Genomic DNA, 14,577 nt, shown 5'->3' with positions numbered 1-14,577 from the left:
TCAGAGATGTTTGGTTTGAAGTCCTCGGATTCTTCCTTCACTGGTTCCATGTGGTCAAACTCTACTTCAGGGGGCTCCTGTTTAATACGGACAGTTTCCAGCACCTCTTCTTGTTTAACAGGAAGGGGTTCTTCTGTCTGGGGGATCTCCCATTTATTGTGCTCAGCTTTAACCTCAGAGACCTCTGGCTGGCTGCTGTCACATTGCATCTCACAGAGCTCCTGTTTAATGGGGAGGGAAGCCAGCCCAGAGAACTCCACTCTAATGGGTACAAGTTCAAGTTCAGGGAACTCCTCTTTAATCTGGACAGATTCCATCTCCACACTGTCCATGGCAGCACACGGGATTCTGTTTAATAGCTGAAAAACAAATGCATGTATTTATTTAAATACAGGATTATGAAGGCCATTCAAGGGGCCGACAACATCTGTCCTTAATAGCAGGGGTGGCTTTGTTAATGAAGGGACATACAATTTCTTGTAATAATTTCATAAATCCAGAAGATTTTATCTGTTGAAATGTTTACATAATGTATCCATTCCATATATTATTTATTGCAGATTTCTTTCGAGCAACATGTTCTAACATTTGTTTCAGATTTGGAACATACCCAGTAGTCTCTGCATATAGGAATACCTCCTAAGAGAACACTTTTTGATATAGACTGACTACACAGGGGAAAGTTGACAGAGATTCATTTTTATTTTTTCACTCTGCTATTTGAAGCTGCATCTGTATTGTGAATGACTAGCGTATCATATCGGAGGCATGGATTAGTGATGAGACATTATCACTTTTACAAGTCAATTTGATTATCGATTATCAGTTACGATTATTCTAATAACATCCTTCTAGGGGCAAAAAGTCACAAAAAGGTTCCTGATTAAATGTTTTTTTATTCTAATTAAACTACAATAAACTTCAGTAACTTTTTCAACAGCACTTTCAAACCTAGAAAACATACAGTATGCATTATATTGAAGTCAATACTAAAGCAGCATAAGCAATATATAAACCATACCACTTCACAGAAACCACTTTTAAATAAAGAAAAGCACACACAATCTGACAATGCACTCTCATGCTCTCAACTGCCTGAATCTTCTCTTAAAGTCTTTCGAATCTCTTACACCCCAGGGAATTATGCACAGAAAAAAAAAATATCCAAAAAGATGCGGTATCTCTGAACAAGTGTGTGCAAATTAACAAAACTATTGTGCAGTTGTACTGGGTTCTTCTCTCATACTGGATATTTGCAAAATATTTGCATATTTTGCAAATTTTTATTTATAAAATATTTGCATAAGTTAAAAAATAATAACTAGAAAAGAATGGATTTTTTACAAACAATAAATGCGTTTTTCTAAAAATCACCTCTCCTTTTTCTGTGGTTTTTGTTATCTGTATTGAACTGGGTGCGTCTCAGGCTATTTAATTGATTTTATGGAAGTCTAGTGTGTGCGCATTCATTTCATGTATGACATATACCTGTAACCTTTATAGTTAAAGAGTTATAGCCACAAATCTAACAGTAAAAAACATGCGAAAATAACTCGGACCCTATTATTAACCTCCTTGTGCTCCGTGTTTCGGGTGAGACGCTGTTTATGCATAGTTCACACACACCCTATAGTCTCTGTAAGTTGTCTTGGATAAAGGTGTCTGCTAAACTCTATATATATATATATATATGAGTCAGTTTTCGCGCCCCTCGTTGATCAGTGTTGTACACACACTATGGTATAGCGGTAGTTCGCCTGCCCCTCAATGTAAATACCCAGCTAACACACTAAGACTCAAACACGTTGTCATTAATATTAAACATAAAAACGTCGGTACCTTATTTTTTATTGATTAAATTGTTATATTTTAAATGGACTCGGTGTTGTTGATGACGTCACGCCTGTTCATTTAACAAACAAAGCGTCACAAACAAATAACCTTCAATTAAAATGAATAATACTGTAACTTACCTTTTAGTCTCGTCCACGCCTTACAAACGGGTATGTAATATCGTTTAACTAAACACACAAATAATAATAATGATAATAATTAACCCGCCTCCTCACGGCTCGGTGTTTATCTCGCGCTGTTTGAGAAACGCCGCGCTCTGTTTGAAGCGTCAGCAGCTCGGAGTTCCCGGATGATGACGCGCACCCGCTCTCTGGGATGGAACCGCACAACAGTCTCGCGTTTTGATTGGTCCATGTCTGTCACATGAATGTGTCGTCACACGCGTGGAAAAGCGTGCAGGCATTTTTAACATTGTGATCAGAGAGAGAGAGAGAGTGATCTGCTTTCCACAACCTTACCATTAAAATATAATGTGGTATTACACTGTACTGATATAACAAACTATGGGTGATTACTTTATATGAATGATCATGTTATGCACGAATGTAAGAATTGGCTTTCTGTGGTGGTGTACTTTTTTTTTTCAAGTAGCATATATCTATAATCGTTTTTGAACATGTGAACATGTACATAACCACACTGTTCAAAACTAACACAACAAGAATGCTTTTTTTTTTATTTAACGCTTGTAATACATACAGTACTGTATCAATGCCTCTGTAATTTCCATTGATAAATCATTACAAAAATAACATCTTAGAGTTTTATTACACTTGATAATCGGTTCCCTTTTCTCTTTTGCAGTTGTTGTTTTTGTTTTGCACTTTGGAACCATGAAAGTAAAAAACACAGATGAATATAATTGAAGTAGACTGTAAACCCGACACACACACACACACAGCTCACAATATTACAGCAGATACCAGGAAAAACCTATTCAGGTAACTAACAGTGTATTCATTATTTACAATCACTCTGCAACATCTCTACTTCAGCCTCCTCCACTCAGAGCCGCAGAGAGCCGTCATGCGCCCCGGGGAATGATGGGTACGTTCAGACATTTTGATCATGGTTTGGGTTTTCATTTGTGTAATTTCTTGTTATATTATGTATACTCTTAATATGCTGCATGGATAGATGCTTCTCTGTGGTTTCTGTGTTTGTACGCTTTGAGATGCGTGCATCTAGGAGCTTTATAAAATAAAGATTATTATTATTATTATTATTATTATTATTATAATTATAAAATGTCTTAACTATTAATATCCAGGAATATAACTAGCAAACCTCTGATTATTAACAAAAGGCTTCACTGCCACACATACTTTTACAGCTTGTTTTCTGTGTACATAATTTAATAAGAAGTTAATAACAGCACCTGTTTATTTTGAGCAAATAAAAGACATGTGGATGACTGCAAAGTGGAAGCCTGAACTGAAGGCAAATTAGTGCTATTTGATTCGCTGGCTGCTCTGAAAAAGCAACCTAAATGTAATGTTGAATTTCATTGGCTGGCTGTGATGTAATGCTTTGTCATTGGCCACTGAGGTGTCAGACCATGGGAAGAGCGTTTTTATTCCCCCAAATGATTGTACATTTGAAAACAATGGAGAGAGACAGAGAGAACAGGCAGAAAGGGAAAAAAAACTTTATTAAACAAAGTCTGAATATCATTTTCGTTCCAGAATGTAATAAATGAATGTTGTTTCTTTTTTTGTTTGTTTATCGTTGCGGTTGTTTCTAAACCCTGGTTTTCTTTCCATTCTTGGCACGATGAAGGAGTTTTGTCGACTTGCCGCCTAATTGGTGCTGTTGGTCCTGCAGGGGCTTGCGTGCTGGGGTGCCTGCACCTCAAAAAAGGAATTAGGCCTCAAATATGTTGGCAATGTTTGTGTAAATCTTTAAAAAATATTCAGAGCTTGAGAAAGTTCCTGCAGCATTGTATCACACATCAGGTTTTGTAAACAAATGTAAATTTAATGTCCGAGGACAAAATTACTCCTTGCTGATTGGTTGTTTTAAGATATTTTTTTTTCCAAAATACTAAAACATCCTTGTTGAACTCAGAGAGGCAGAGCACTGGAACTCAATCTCCAGCACTGAGAAGGACTCAGAGAGGCAGAGCGCTAGAACTCAATCTCCAGCACTGAGAAGGACTCAGAGAGGCAGAGCGCTAGAACTCAATCTCCAGCGCTGAGAACGACTCAGAGAGGCAGAGCGCTAGAACTCAATCTCCAGCGCTGAGAAGGACTCAGAGAGGCAGAGCGCTGGAACTCAATCTCCAGCACTGAGAAGGACTCAGAGAGGCAGAGCGCTAGAGCTCAATCTCCAGAACTGAGAAGGACTCAGAGAGGCAGAGCGCTAGAACTCAATCTCCAGCACTGAGAAGGACTCAGAGAGGCAGAGCGCTAGAACTCAATCTCCAGCACTGAGAAGGACTCAGAGAGGCAGAGCGCTAGAACTCAATCTCCAGCACTGAGAAGGACTCAGAGAGGCAGAGCGCTGGAACTCAATCTCCAGCACTGAGAAGGACTCAGAGAGGCAGAGCGCTAGAACTCAATCTCCAGCACTGAGAAGGACTCAGAGAGGCAGAGCACTAGAACTCAATCTCCAGCACTGAGAAGGACTCAGAGAGGCAGAGCGCTAGAACTCAATCTCCAGCACTGAGAAGGACTCAGAGAGGCAGAGCGCTGGAACTCAATCTTAAATGCACATTCAGTTGGAAGATTATTTTTCTTTAAAAAAAATAAATAAATAATAATTCTCAGAGAGACCTTACATTGCATTACATAATATTTGGGCTTCTGGTTTTCGTCTGACTTTTCGTCCCTCCTTTATAAATTAATTTCACAATTAACACATTTCTCAGTTTTAATTCAGAAACCAATTGTTTCATGCATTTGATCTGCTTTTACTGTGTCTGAAAAACACAAGCCAAGTTAGTAGAAACACTTGGTTTCTGAATTAAAACTGAGAAATGTGTTAGTTGTGAAATTGGGGCAACCTTGGCCCCCACCTCTTTGATAGTTGTGCCTATTTGCTTGGTGCTGGCCAAGGTTGCCCCAATTGTTTCTTCCAAGTTAACTTGTGTTTTTGATACAAGTTAGAAGAAACAACTGGGGCAACCTTGGACCTCATCGGTTTTACAGTTGTGCCTGTTTGCTTTCTGCTGAGCAAGGTTGCCCCAATGGTTTCATGAAACTTGTCTTGTGTTTTTGATATCTCTACTTTAAATGGCTGGGCTCTTTTGAGAACTTGGCGTTTTTTCACATTTCCAAAGTGTTTTTGTTTCAAATTCATAATGCAAGGTTAACATTTTTTTCTTCATGATAGAACAGTCCCAATTAACATAGTCTTTAAGGTTTCTCTCTTCTGTGAATTCGCTGGTGTTTTTGAAGTCCTTGTTTAAGATGGAACCTTTTCCCACAGTCAGAGCAGCGATACGGTTTCTCTCCTGTGTGAATTCGCTGGTGCGAAACAAGGTTGTTTGAATGACTGAAACTCTTCCCACAGTCAGAACAGTGATATGGTTTCTCTCCTGTGTGAATTCGCTGGTGTTTTTTCATGTCTCCTGAGTAACTGAAACTCTTCCCACAGTCAGAGCAGCGATACGGTTTCTCTCCTGTGTGAATTCGCTGGTGTGAAACAAGGTGTCCGGACTGACTGAAACTCTTCCCACAGTCAGAGCAGGAATATGGTTTCTCTCCTGTGTGAATTCGCTGGTGTTTTTTCATGTCTCCTGAGTAACTGAAACTCTTCCCACAGTCAGAGCAGCGATACGGTTTCTCTCCTGTGTGAATTTGCTGGTGCGAAACAAGGTGTCCGGACTGACTGAAACTCTTCCCACAGTCAGAGCAGGAATATGGTTTCTCTCCTGTGTGAATTCGCTGGTGTTTTTTCATGTCTCCTGAGTAACTGAAACTCTTCCCACAGTCAGAGCAGCGATACGGTTTCTCTCCTGTGTGAATTTGCTGGTGTGTTTTCATGTCTCTTGACCTAATGAAACTCTTCCCACAGTCAGAGCAGCGATACGGTTTCTCACCTGTGTGAATTTGCTGGTGTGAAACAAGGTGTCCGGACTGACTGAAACTCTTCCCACAGTCAGAGCAGCAATACGGTTTTTCTCCTGTGTGAATTCGCTGGTGTGCTTTCATGTTTCCTGACCTACTAAAACTCTTCCCACAGTCAGAACAGTGATACGGTTTCTCTCCTGTGTGAGTTCGCTGGTGTGTTTTAAAATGCTCTAACTGGGTGAAACCTTTCCCACAGTCAGGATATTCTCCAGCGCCCGCCCTCGCTTTAGCTGCTGGACTGGAACCTGGAAAATACGAACAGGAAAGTAAGAGGGACTGCTTGCTGGCTTAGGCAGGGATGGAAATAAGCTCCCCTTGCATAGCAGTTTGATCCCCTCCTGGTTTTACTAGCAGTTTAATAAGACACACCTGTGCTTGTTACCTATACATTGGGGCTAATCAGGCTCATTTTAAAACCTGGAACAGGTGAATCTGCTATGCAACAGGAGTCTTATTTCCATCCCTGGCTTAGGGCAGGTGGGGGAGTGTATTAAAACATGTGAATTTCAGCTGTGGGGGCTTGCAATAGGTTACAACAGCTTAAAAAAAACAACTAAACAAAGCCTTTACTTTATGTGTAAAAGCAGAGTCAGTAAAGTACACATCATCTATTTATTTAATACAAGTTACAGTATTATACCTCTTTGACGTAGCGCTGCAGCAGAACCTCCCAAATAGTATCTGCTTCAGCCAAATCGTAGCTGTTGGCATCTCTGCTTTATGTGTAAAAGCAGTCAGTAAAGACTGATGCTGGTGAAACCGAGCCCTGGGATCAAAATCTGCCTTCAAAGACCTCCTGTGACGTTTCAGGTCTATTTCCTCCAACACATGCTACAATTATATCTTTAAATAGCATTACTTTACGCATTTACAAAAATATCCATATACTGTTACACTGAATATTTATAATTATATATACAGTACTTTAGTGTTTCTAATCCTTGGTATAATTCTCCCCACTCCCAGAGCAATGACTACATTCTACCTGTATCTGAAGTTCACCAGTAGCGAGTCCTATCTTGAACTGGTTGGAGTGGTACAGCAAAAAACAAACAGCTAGTAATGTAACCTACATGCTCCCTCCCTCCCTCTCAACCACACTGTGGATATCACGCAATCTAGAATGACAATGTCACAGCTACTGGGAGTCACTCACCTGCTAGACTGCATTCTGAATGGGAGCGCCCGTCTTCCTTTCCACCTCCTTGCATGCTGTTGGGAGAGCCTTCCTCTCCAGCGCCTTGCTCTCTCACGCAGATTCTCTCCAGCACCACGCTACACTCCCGCAGGCGTACAGGCTCCTGCTCAGGGATGTTTGGTTTGAAGTCCTCAGATTCTTCCTTCACTGGTTCCATGTGCTCAAACTCTACTTCAAGGGGCTCCCATTTAATACGGACAGTTTCCAGCACCTCTTCTTGTTTAACAGGAAGGGGTTCTTCTGTATGGGGGATCTCCAATTCAATGTGCTCAGCTTTAATGTCAGAGACCTCTGGCTGACTGCTGTCACATTGCATCTCACAGAGCTCCTGTTTAATGGGGAGGGAAGCCAGCCCAGAGAACTCCACTCTAATGGGGACCAGTTCAAGTTCAGGGAACTCCTCTTTAATCTGGACAGATTCCATCTTCACACTGTCCATGGCAGCACACGGGATTCTGTTTAATAGCTGAAAAACAAATGCATGTATTTATTTAAATACAGGGTTATGAAGGCCATTCAAGGGGTCGACAACATCTGTCCTTAATAGCAGGGGTGGCTTTGCTAATGAAAGGACATACAATCTCTTGTAATAACTTCATAATACCAGAGAATTTTACCTGTTGAAATGTTTACATAATGTATCCATTCCATATATTATTTATTGCAGATTTCTTTCGAGCAACATGTTCTAACATTTGTTTCAGATTTGGAACATACCCAGTAATCTCTGCATGTAGGAATACCTCCTAAGAGAACACTTTTTGATATAGACTGACTACACAGGGGAAAGTTGACAGAGATTCATTTTTATTTTTTCACTCTGCTATTTTATTATTATTATTATTATTATTTGTTTATTTAGCAGACGCCTTTATCCAAGGCGACTTACAAAGACTAGGGTGTGTGAACTATGCATCAGCTGCAGAGTCACTTACAATTACGACTCACCCGAAAGACGTAACACAAGGAGGTTAAGTGACTTGCTCAGGGTCACACAGTGAGTCAGTGGCTGAGGTGGGATTTGAACCGGGGATCTTCTGGTTCCAAGCCCCTTTCTTTAACCACTGGACCACACAGCCTCCTACATCTACATTGTGAATCTACAAGCTACATCTGTATTGTGAATGACTAGCGTATCATATCGGAGGCATGGATTAGTGATGAGACATTATCACTTTTACAAGTCAATTTGATTATCAATTATCAGTTACGACTATTCTAATAACATCCTTCTAGGGGCAAAAAGTCACAAAAAGGTTCCTGATTAAATGTTTTTTTATTTTAATTAAACTACAATAAACTTCAGTAACTTTTTCAACAGCACTTTCAAACCTAGAAAACATACAGCATGCATTATATTGAAGTCAATACTAAAGCAGCATAAGCAATATATAAACCATACCACTTCACAGAAACCACTTTTAAATAAAGAAGAAAAGCACACACACAATCTGACAATGCACTCTCATGCTCTCAACTGCCTGAATCTTCTCTTAAAGTCTTTCAAATCTCTTACACCCCAGGGAATTATGCACAGAAAAAAAATAATATCCAAAATGATGCAGTATCTCTGAACAAGTGTGTGCAAAGTAACAAAACTATTGTGCAGTTGTATTGGGTCCTTCTCTCATACTGAATATGAAAATACTAGCATAAGTTGAAAAATAATAACTAGAAAACAATTGATTTTTTTTCTAAATTCCATGATTGATATAAAGGAACACCAGCTCCTTCAGTTTGTCTTCCGAAAGAGAACGCCTCCGATCGGACAGGACAAGATTCCACAGCGAGGTGCTGCGCTCGGCATCGGCTGTATTTACTGCATCGATGTATCTGAAAGCTAATGTTTTCACATTAAGAAGACGGTCAGCTGTCGATGACCAAAACAAGTCAATGTCGAATTTCCCCTGTGGATCGCATCGGCCGTCACCTTCACAGTGTTCAAAGCAAAGCAATGAAAATCTTTTAGTCTCTCGTTTGCTGATATATTTGCAACGTGGGATCTTTGTCGTGGCATTTTCTGGCAAAATCAGTCAATGTTCCCTTTATCCTCAGTGGGTCAACTGCACTGAACTGAGAGCAGCGTAGTAACTGGGGATGATCCCGTGGTTAGTACGCAGCTCCGTACTAAACTAGTGCGCAAGTTAGATACCAATTGCAACGAACTTGGAGGCTGAAGTTAGTCCCCAGCTGCGTACTAAAAAAGGTATCAATTGCACCGAAGCCAAAAATAACTGCTGCTGCCCTCTAGAGGATACCAAGTACGGGACTAACTTAGTTTAACTCTTGCCATGGACTAAGAATTTTAGTATCGTACTAAGTGGAATAGTGGAAGACATGTGAAAGTCCCAGAATGTACTGGCAGTTTATTTTTGCTGAAATAATAATGTGTGCATATAATATACACACATATACAGTGCTTTGCAAAAGTATTCAGACCCCTGACCAATTCTCTCATATTACTGAATTACAAATGGTACATTGAAATTTCGTTCTGTTTGATATTTTATTTTAAAACACTGAAACTCAAAATCAATTATTGTAAGGTGACATTGATTTTATGTTGGGAAATATTTTTAAGAAATAAAAAACTGAAATATCTTGCTTGCATAAGTATTCCACCCCTGTGCTGTGGAAGCTCCCAGTTTACACCGATGAAAGAAATTGCCCTAACGAGGACACAATTACCTTACCATTGGCTTCCACCTGTGAACCATTAAAGTTGCTGTCACATTTTCTGGATAAAAACCTCACTGTTGAAGGATCATTGGTCAGGCTGTGAATCTGAAGGAAAATGAAGACCAAAGAGCATTCTACAGAAGTTAGAGATAAAGTAATACAAATGCATAGATCAGGGAAAGGGTACAAAATAATATCCAAGTGTTTGGATATCCCAGTGAGCACAGTTGGATCAATAATCAGGAAGTGGAAGCTGCATCACACCACCCAGGCACTGCCAAGAAAAGGCCGTCCCTCAAAACTCAGCGCTCAAACAAGAAGGAGACTTGTGAGAGAAGCCAGAGAGAGGCCAACAATCACTTTGAAGGAGCTACAGAGTTCAGTGGCTGGGAGTGGAGTAATGGTGCACCAGTGAACCATATCAAGAGCTCTGTATAACACTGGCCTGTATGGGAAGGTGGCAAGAAAGAAGCCGTTACTCAAAAAGTACCATCTGAAAGCACGTCTGGAGTTTGCCAGAAAGCATGAGAGTGACCCAGCTGCGATGTGGGAAAAGGTTTTGTGGTCAGATGAGACCAAGATAGAGCTTTTTGGCCAAATCTCAAAGCACTATGTGTGGCGCAAACCTAACACTGCCCATGCCTCAAAACACACCATCCCTACAGTGAAGTATGGTGGTGGCAGCTTCATGCTGTGGGGATGCTTCTCATGAGCAGGGACTGGGCATCTTGTTAAAACTGAAGGAAGAATGGATGGAGCAAAATACAGGGAAATACTGCAAGAGAACCTGCTTCAGTCCGCTAAAAAACTGAAGCTTGGGAGGAAATTCACCTTTCAGCAGGATAATGATCCCAAGCACAAGGCCAAAGCAACATTGGAGTGGCTCAAGAACAAAAAGGTGAATGTCCTACAGTGGCCCAGTCAAGGTCCTGATCTCAATACCATTGAGAATCTGTGGCACTATTTGAAAATTGCGGTCCACAAGCGTCGTCCAACCAACCTGAACAACCTGGAGCAAATCTGCCAAGAAGAATGGGCTAAAATCACTCCGACACTGTGTGCAAAGCTGGTACATACTTGCCCCAAAAGACTTAAAGCTGTTATTGCAGCAAAAGGTGGCTCTACCAAATATTAATGTGTGGGGGTTGAATACTTATGCAAGCAAGATATTTCAGTTTGTTTTATTGTTCTTAAAAATATTTCCCAATGTCACCTTACAATAATTGATTTTGAGTTTCAGTGTTAAAATAAAATATCAAACAGAACGAAATGTCAATGTACCATTTGTAATTCAGTAATATGAGAGAATTGGTCAGGGGTCTGAATACTTTTGCAAGGCACTGTATATATATATACACACATACACACATATATATAATCTCCCATGTTTGTGGCTCAGATGCCGGGAGCTGTTTAGGGTTATGTTGCCCTGGTTACCACTTTGCTGGCTATTCAAGCCACAGTGAGCAGCCCCATCGTGTGCCACATAATCAGGGTGCCTCGGACAAACCATTTGAATGTTGTTTTCTTTTTTTCTTTTGCACATTTTCAATTAATCTTTTTTTTTTTTGGTTGCTTTTCTGTCCGTTTTGTATATATGGCCATAATTACTTTATTTTGTGTCCAATTTAAAAAAAAAAAAAAAAAAAAAAAAAAATGTATCCATGCTAGATTTGAGCTGGCCATGCTAAAACATTTTTTTCAAAAAGAATAAATGTTTTTTTTGTTGTTTTGTTTTTCCTAAACATCACCTCTCCTTTTTCTGTGTTTTTTGTGAATCTGAATTGAACAGGGCGAGTCTCAGGGTACTTAGTGTTTTTTTTTTTAATGGAACCCTAGTGTGTGCGCATTCATTTCATGTCCCTGATTTTCACGTATATGACATGATGTACCTCTAACCTTTATAGAGTTATACCCACAAATCTAACAACAGTAAGAAAACCTGCGAAAATAACTCAGACCCTATTATTAACCTCCTTGTGCTCCGTGTTTCGGGTGAGACGCTGTTTATGCATAGTTCACACACACCCTATAGTCTCTGTAAGTTGTCTTGGATAAAGGTGTCTGCTAAACTCTCTCTCTATATATATATATATATATATGAGTCAGTTTTCGCGCCCCTCGTTGATCAGTGTTGTACACACACTATGGTATAGCGGTAGTTCGCCTGCCCCTCAATGTAAATACCCAGCTAACACACTAAGACTCAAACATGTTGTCATTAATATTAAACATAAAAACGTCGGTATCTTATTTTTTATTGATTAAATTGTTATATTTTAAATGGACTCGGTGTTGTTGATGACGTCACGCCTGTTCATTTAACAAACAAAGCGTCACAAACAAATAACCTTCAATTAAAATGAATAATACTGTAACTTACCTTTTAGTCTCGTCCACGCCTTACAAACGGGTATGTAATATCGTTTAACTAAACACACAAATATAAAATCCTCCGCAGGGCTCCGTGTTTACCTCCTGCTGTGTGTTTGAAACGCCAGCAGCGCCGCGTTCCCGGATGCAGTTTGTGCGCATGCTCCGAGGCGGAGGCTCTTCTTCTGGTTAATCTATAGGACGCATCCCATCTATTATATTAGATGATGAGCGCCCTCCATCTGTACTCCTTTGTGTGTCTTTGTTTTACTTTATTTTTCTGTCATCTTTATTTATTATAACTTCCCTTCTTTTCCTGTTTCCTTTATATATTTCGTCAGTATCCTTTCTCTATTCAGTCTCCCGTCCTCTTTCCCTAGCAAGTTCTTTATATTGACTTCCTATACCTCCATTTCTCTCAGCCTCCTCTCCACATTCCTTCTCTGCTCCTCATATTTCTCACACTTTAATAAATAATGTTCTACTGTTTCAGCTACTTTACATTTTTCACACTTTCCATCTTCATGTTTCCCCAGTCTTAAAAGATGTTTATTTAAAGAACCCTGCCCAATCCTTAACCTATCCAACGCTCTTTCCTCTTTCCTTCACAACTCTTTATTCACCTCTTTCTGGATATTATGATAAAACCTTCCTTTTATGCTTTTAAGCTGAGTCTCAGCTGCTCCATCGAGCTCCATAGAGGCGCAGCGTCCATTCAAAACTAACACAAGAAAGAGTTCACATGCTTTTTATATTTAACGGCTGTAATACACACAGTACTGTATCAATGCCTCTGTAATTTCCATTGATAAATCATTACAAAATAACATCTTAGAGTTTTATTACACTTGATAATCGGTTCCCTTTTCTCTTTTGCAGTTGTAGTTTTTGTTTTGCACTTTTGTCGCTGTTCGTGGTTGAATCATCTCCGCTGATGGCTGAATAGGGGAGGTTAGCAGGGTAATGTTCCTGCGTGGGGATAGGGAGACAGGCAGCACCAACGCGTTTAAGTTCAACACTAACCCTAAATAAAATGTTCTTCCTGTTATTAAGCAGTGGTATTATGGGAAGCAGTGGAAAATTAAAAATAACAGAAGCCAGTTTTTACTATAGTGAAGTAGGCTACAATTTGTTTTTCATTAAAAACGTGTTTATTGAAATTAATGTTCAGCTTTCATATTGAAGCTTGTTGTGGGCGACTCATTCAATCAAACCCAGTAGTGTGGAATTTGCTTTAATCGTTCAAGACGTTTTTCAAATCAGGTAAGCTTCTTTGTGTTTAACAAACGACACACGAGCGTGGCAGTCCTTCTATCGCAGCCAGTGTCATGTTTATAGCACGAAGCTGAAATGGTAACGTGACGGCGCTGTCTCTGTTTAGCGCACGCAAGAACGTGCAGAATGGATGGAACTCTGTTGAGAATTGGAAGACAACGCATTTGAGAGCAAAACATTTTATGACATTTTTAAATCTCATAGCTGAAGAGGTGCCGGCGCTTTGCCTCGTCAAGACCAGAGGTGCCGGGCTGAGCACAAATTAACCACTGTGTATATATATCAATGTACTGTGACCCCCAAAGTCATTCTAAATAAATGAAATCAATTTACATTCACTTAAAAAACTCAAATTGCTTTCCTCCATTTTAAGTTAAATGAACATTCAAATTGACTTTAGTTGTTCAAACGTAATTAGTTGAAGTAGAACCAGGGGACTGGATTCCCATCAGCCCTTGCGGGACTTGTACAATTTATTTTTTGAATTGTTTGTTGTTTATTGTGTTGTTGTTTTGTGTGTGTGCGGTTGCACACGTGTGTTGTGTTTGCTTGTCTCTTGTGTCCCCGGCTGCCTCCCTTGCACGTGTTCTCCTTGTGTTGTTTGTGGCCAGCCCCGTTCGGCGGTCAGTCTGCGGATGTGACGTCACTCCCTTCTCCCTCTGTCTGCATCTCTGCTGCTGCCTGGTTCCAGCACTTGTAAATGCTGCCAGAAGCACAGAAGCAGAAATGCTGCACTTGCAGCTAATAAAATAACTTGCTGGTTTCACACTGTTTCCTCAGCTCACTTTTTATTGCTAAAAATTAATTAAACATTTTTAAACTAATTAAAAATTACATCTAACGTCTGTGTATGAGCTGCTGCCTGTTGTTTTCCTCTGTGTGTGTGTGTGTGTGTGTGTGTGTGCACCGCCCCCTGCGGGCTCGCTGTGCTGTGCGAGTGGTGGAAAGTTATGCAAATCACCTACTCAAGCCCGACCAATGAACGGTGAGGATAAGCTTATATTAAGAACAGCCTGCGCTCTGCATGTGGTTGTTTTGGCTGGGGACTCAGAGAGTTAAAGAGGAGCTCCCTGTACTGCATCCGAGCTCTAAACATGCTGAAGTGTTGCAATACCCAGGAGAGCT

General features: G+C 40.2%; 1 protein-coding gene across 1 annotated transcript in view; it reads right to left on the bottom strand.

Moving 5' to 3' along the window:
* LOC117964881 (zinc finger protein 721-like) overlaps window positions 1-7,587 on the bottom strand; it is a 30,513-nt gene extending 22,926 nt beyond the window's left edge. The window contains exons 1-2 of the mRNA XM_059008947.1: window positions 7,084-7,587; window positions 5,228-6,172 (exon numbers count right to left, since the gene is read on the bottom strand). Of these exons, the coding sequence (XP_058864930.1) occupies window positions 5,228-6,172; window positions 7,084-7,564 (1,426 nt within the window). The 5' untranslated portion in view covers window positions 7,565-7,587. The remainder of the gene's footprint in view (window positions 1-5,227; window positions 6,173-7,083) is intronic.
* Window positions 7,588-14,577: the final 6,990 nt, after the last annotated feature.

This window comes from Acipenser ruthenus, chromosome 38 (assembly GCF_902713425.1).
Source record: "Acipenser ruthenus chromosome 38, fAciRut3.2 maternal haplotype, whole genome shotgun sequence".
Classification (NCBI taxonomy): domain Eukaryota; kingdom Metazoa; phylum Chordata; class Actinopteri; order Acipenseriformes; family Acipenseridae; genus Acipenser; species Acipenser ruthenus.
Note: the sequence above shows the minus strand (reverse complement) of the source record. Positions and strands in the feature narration are given on the sequence as shown.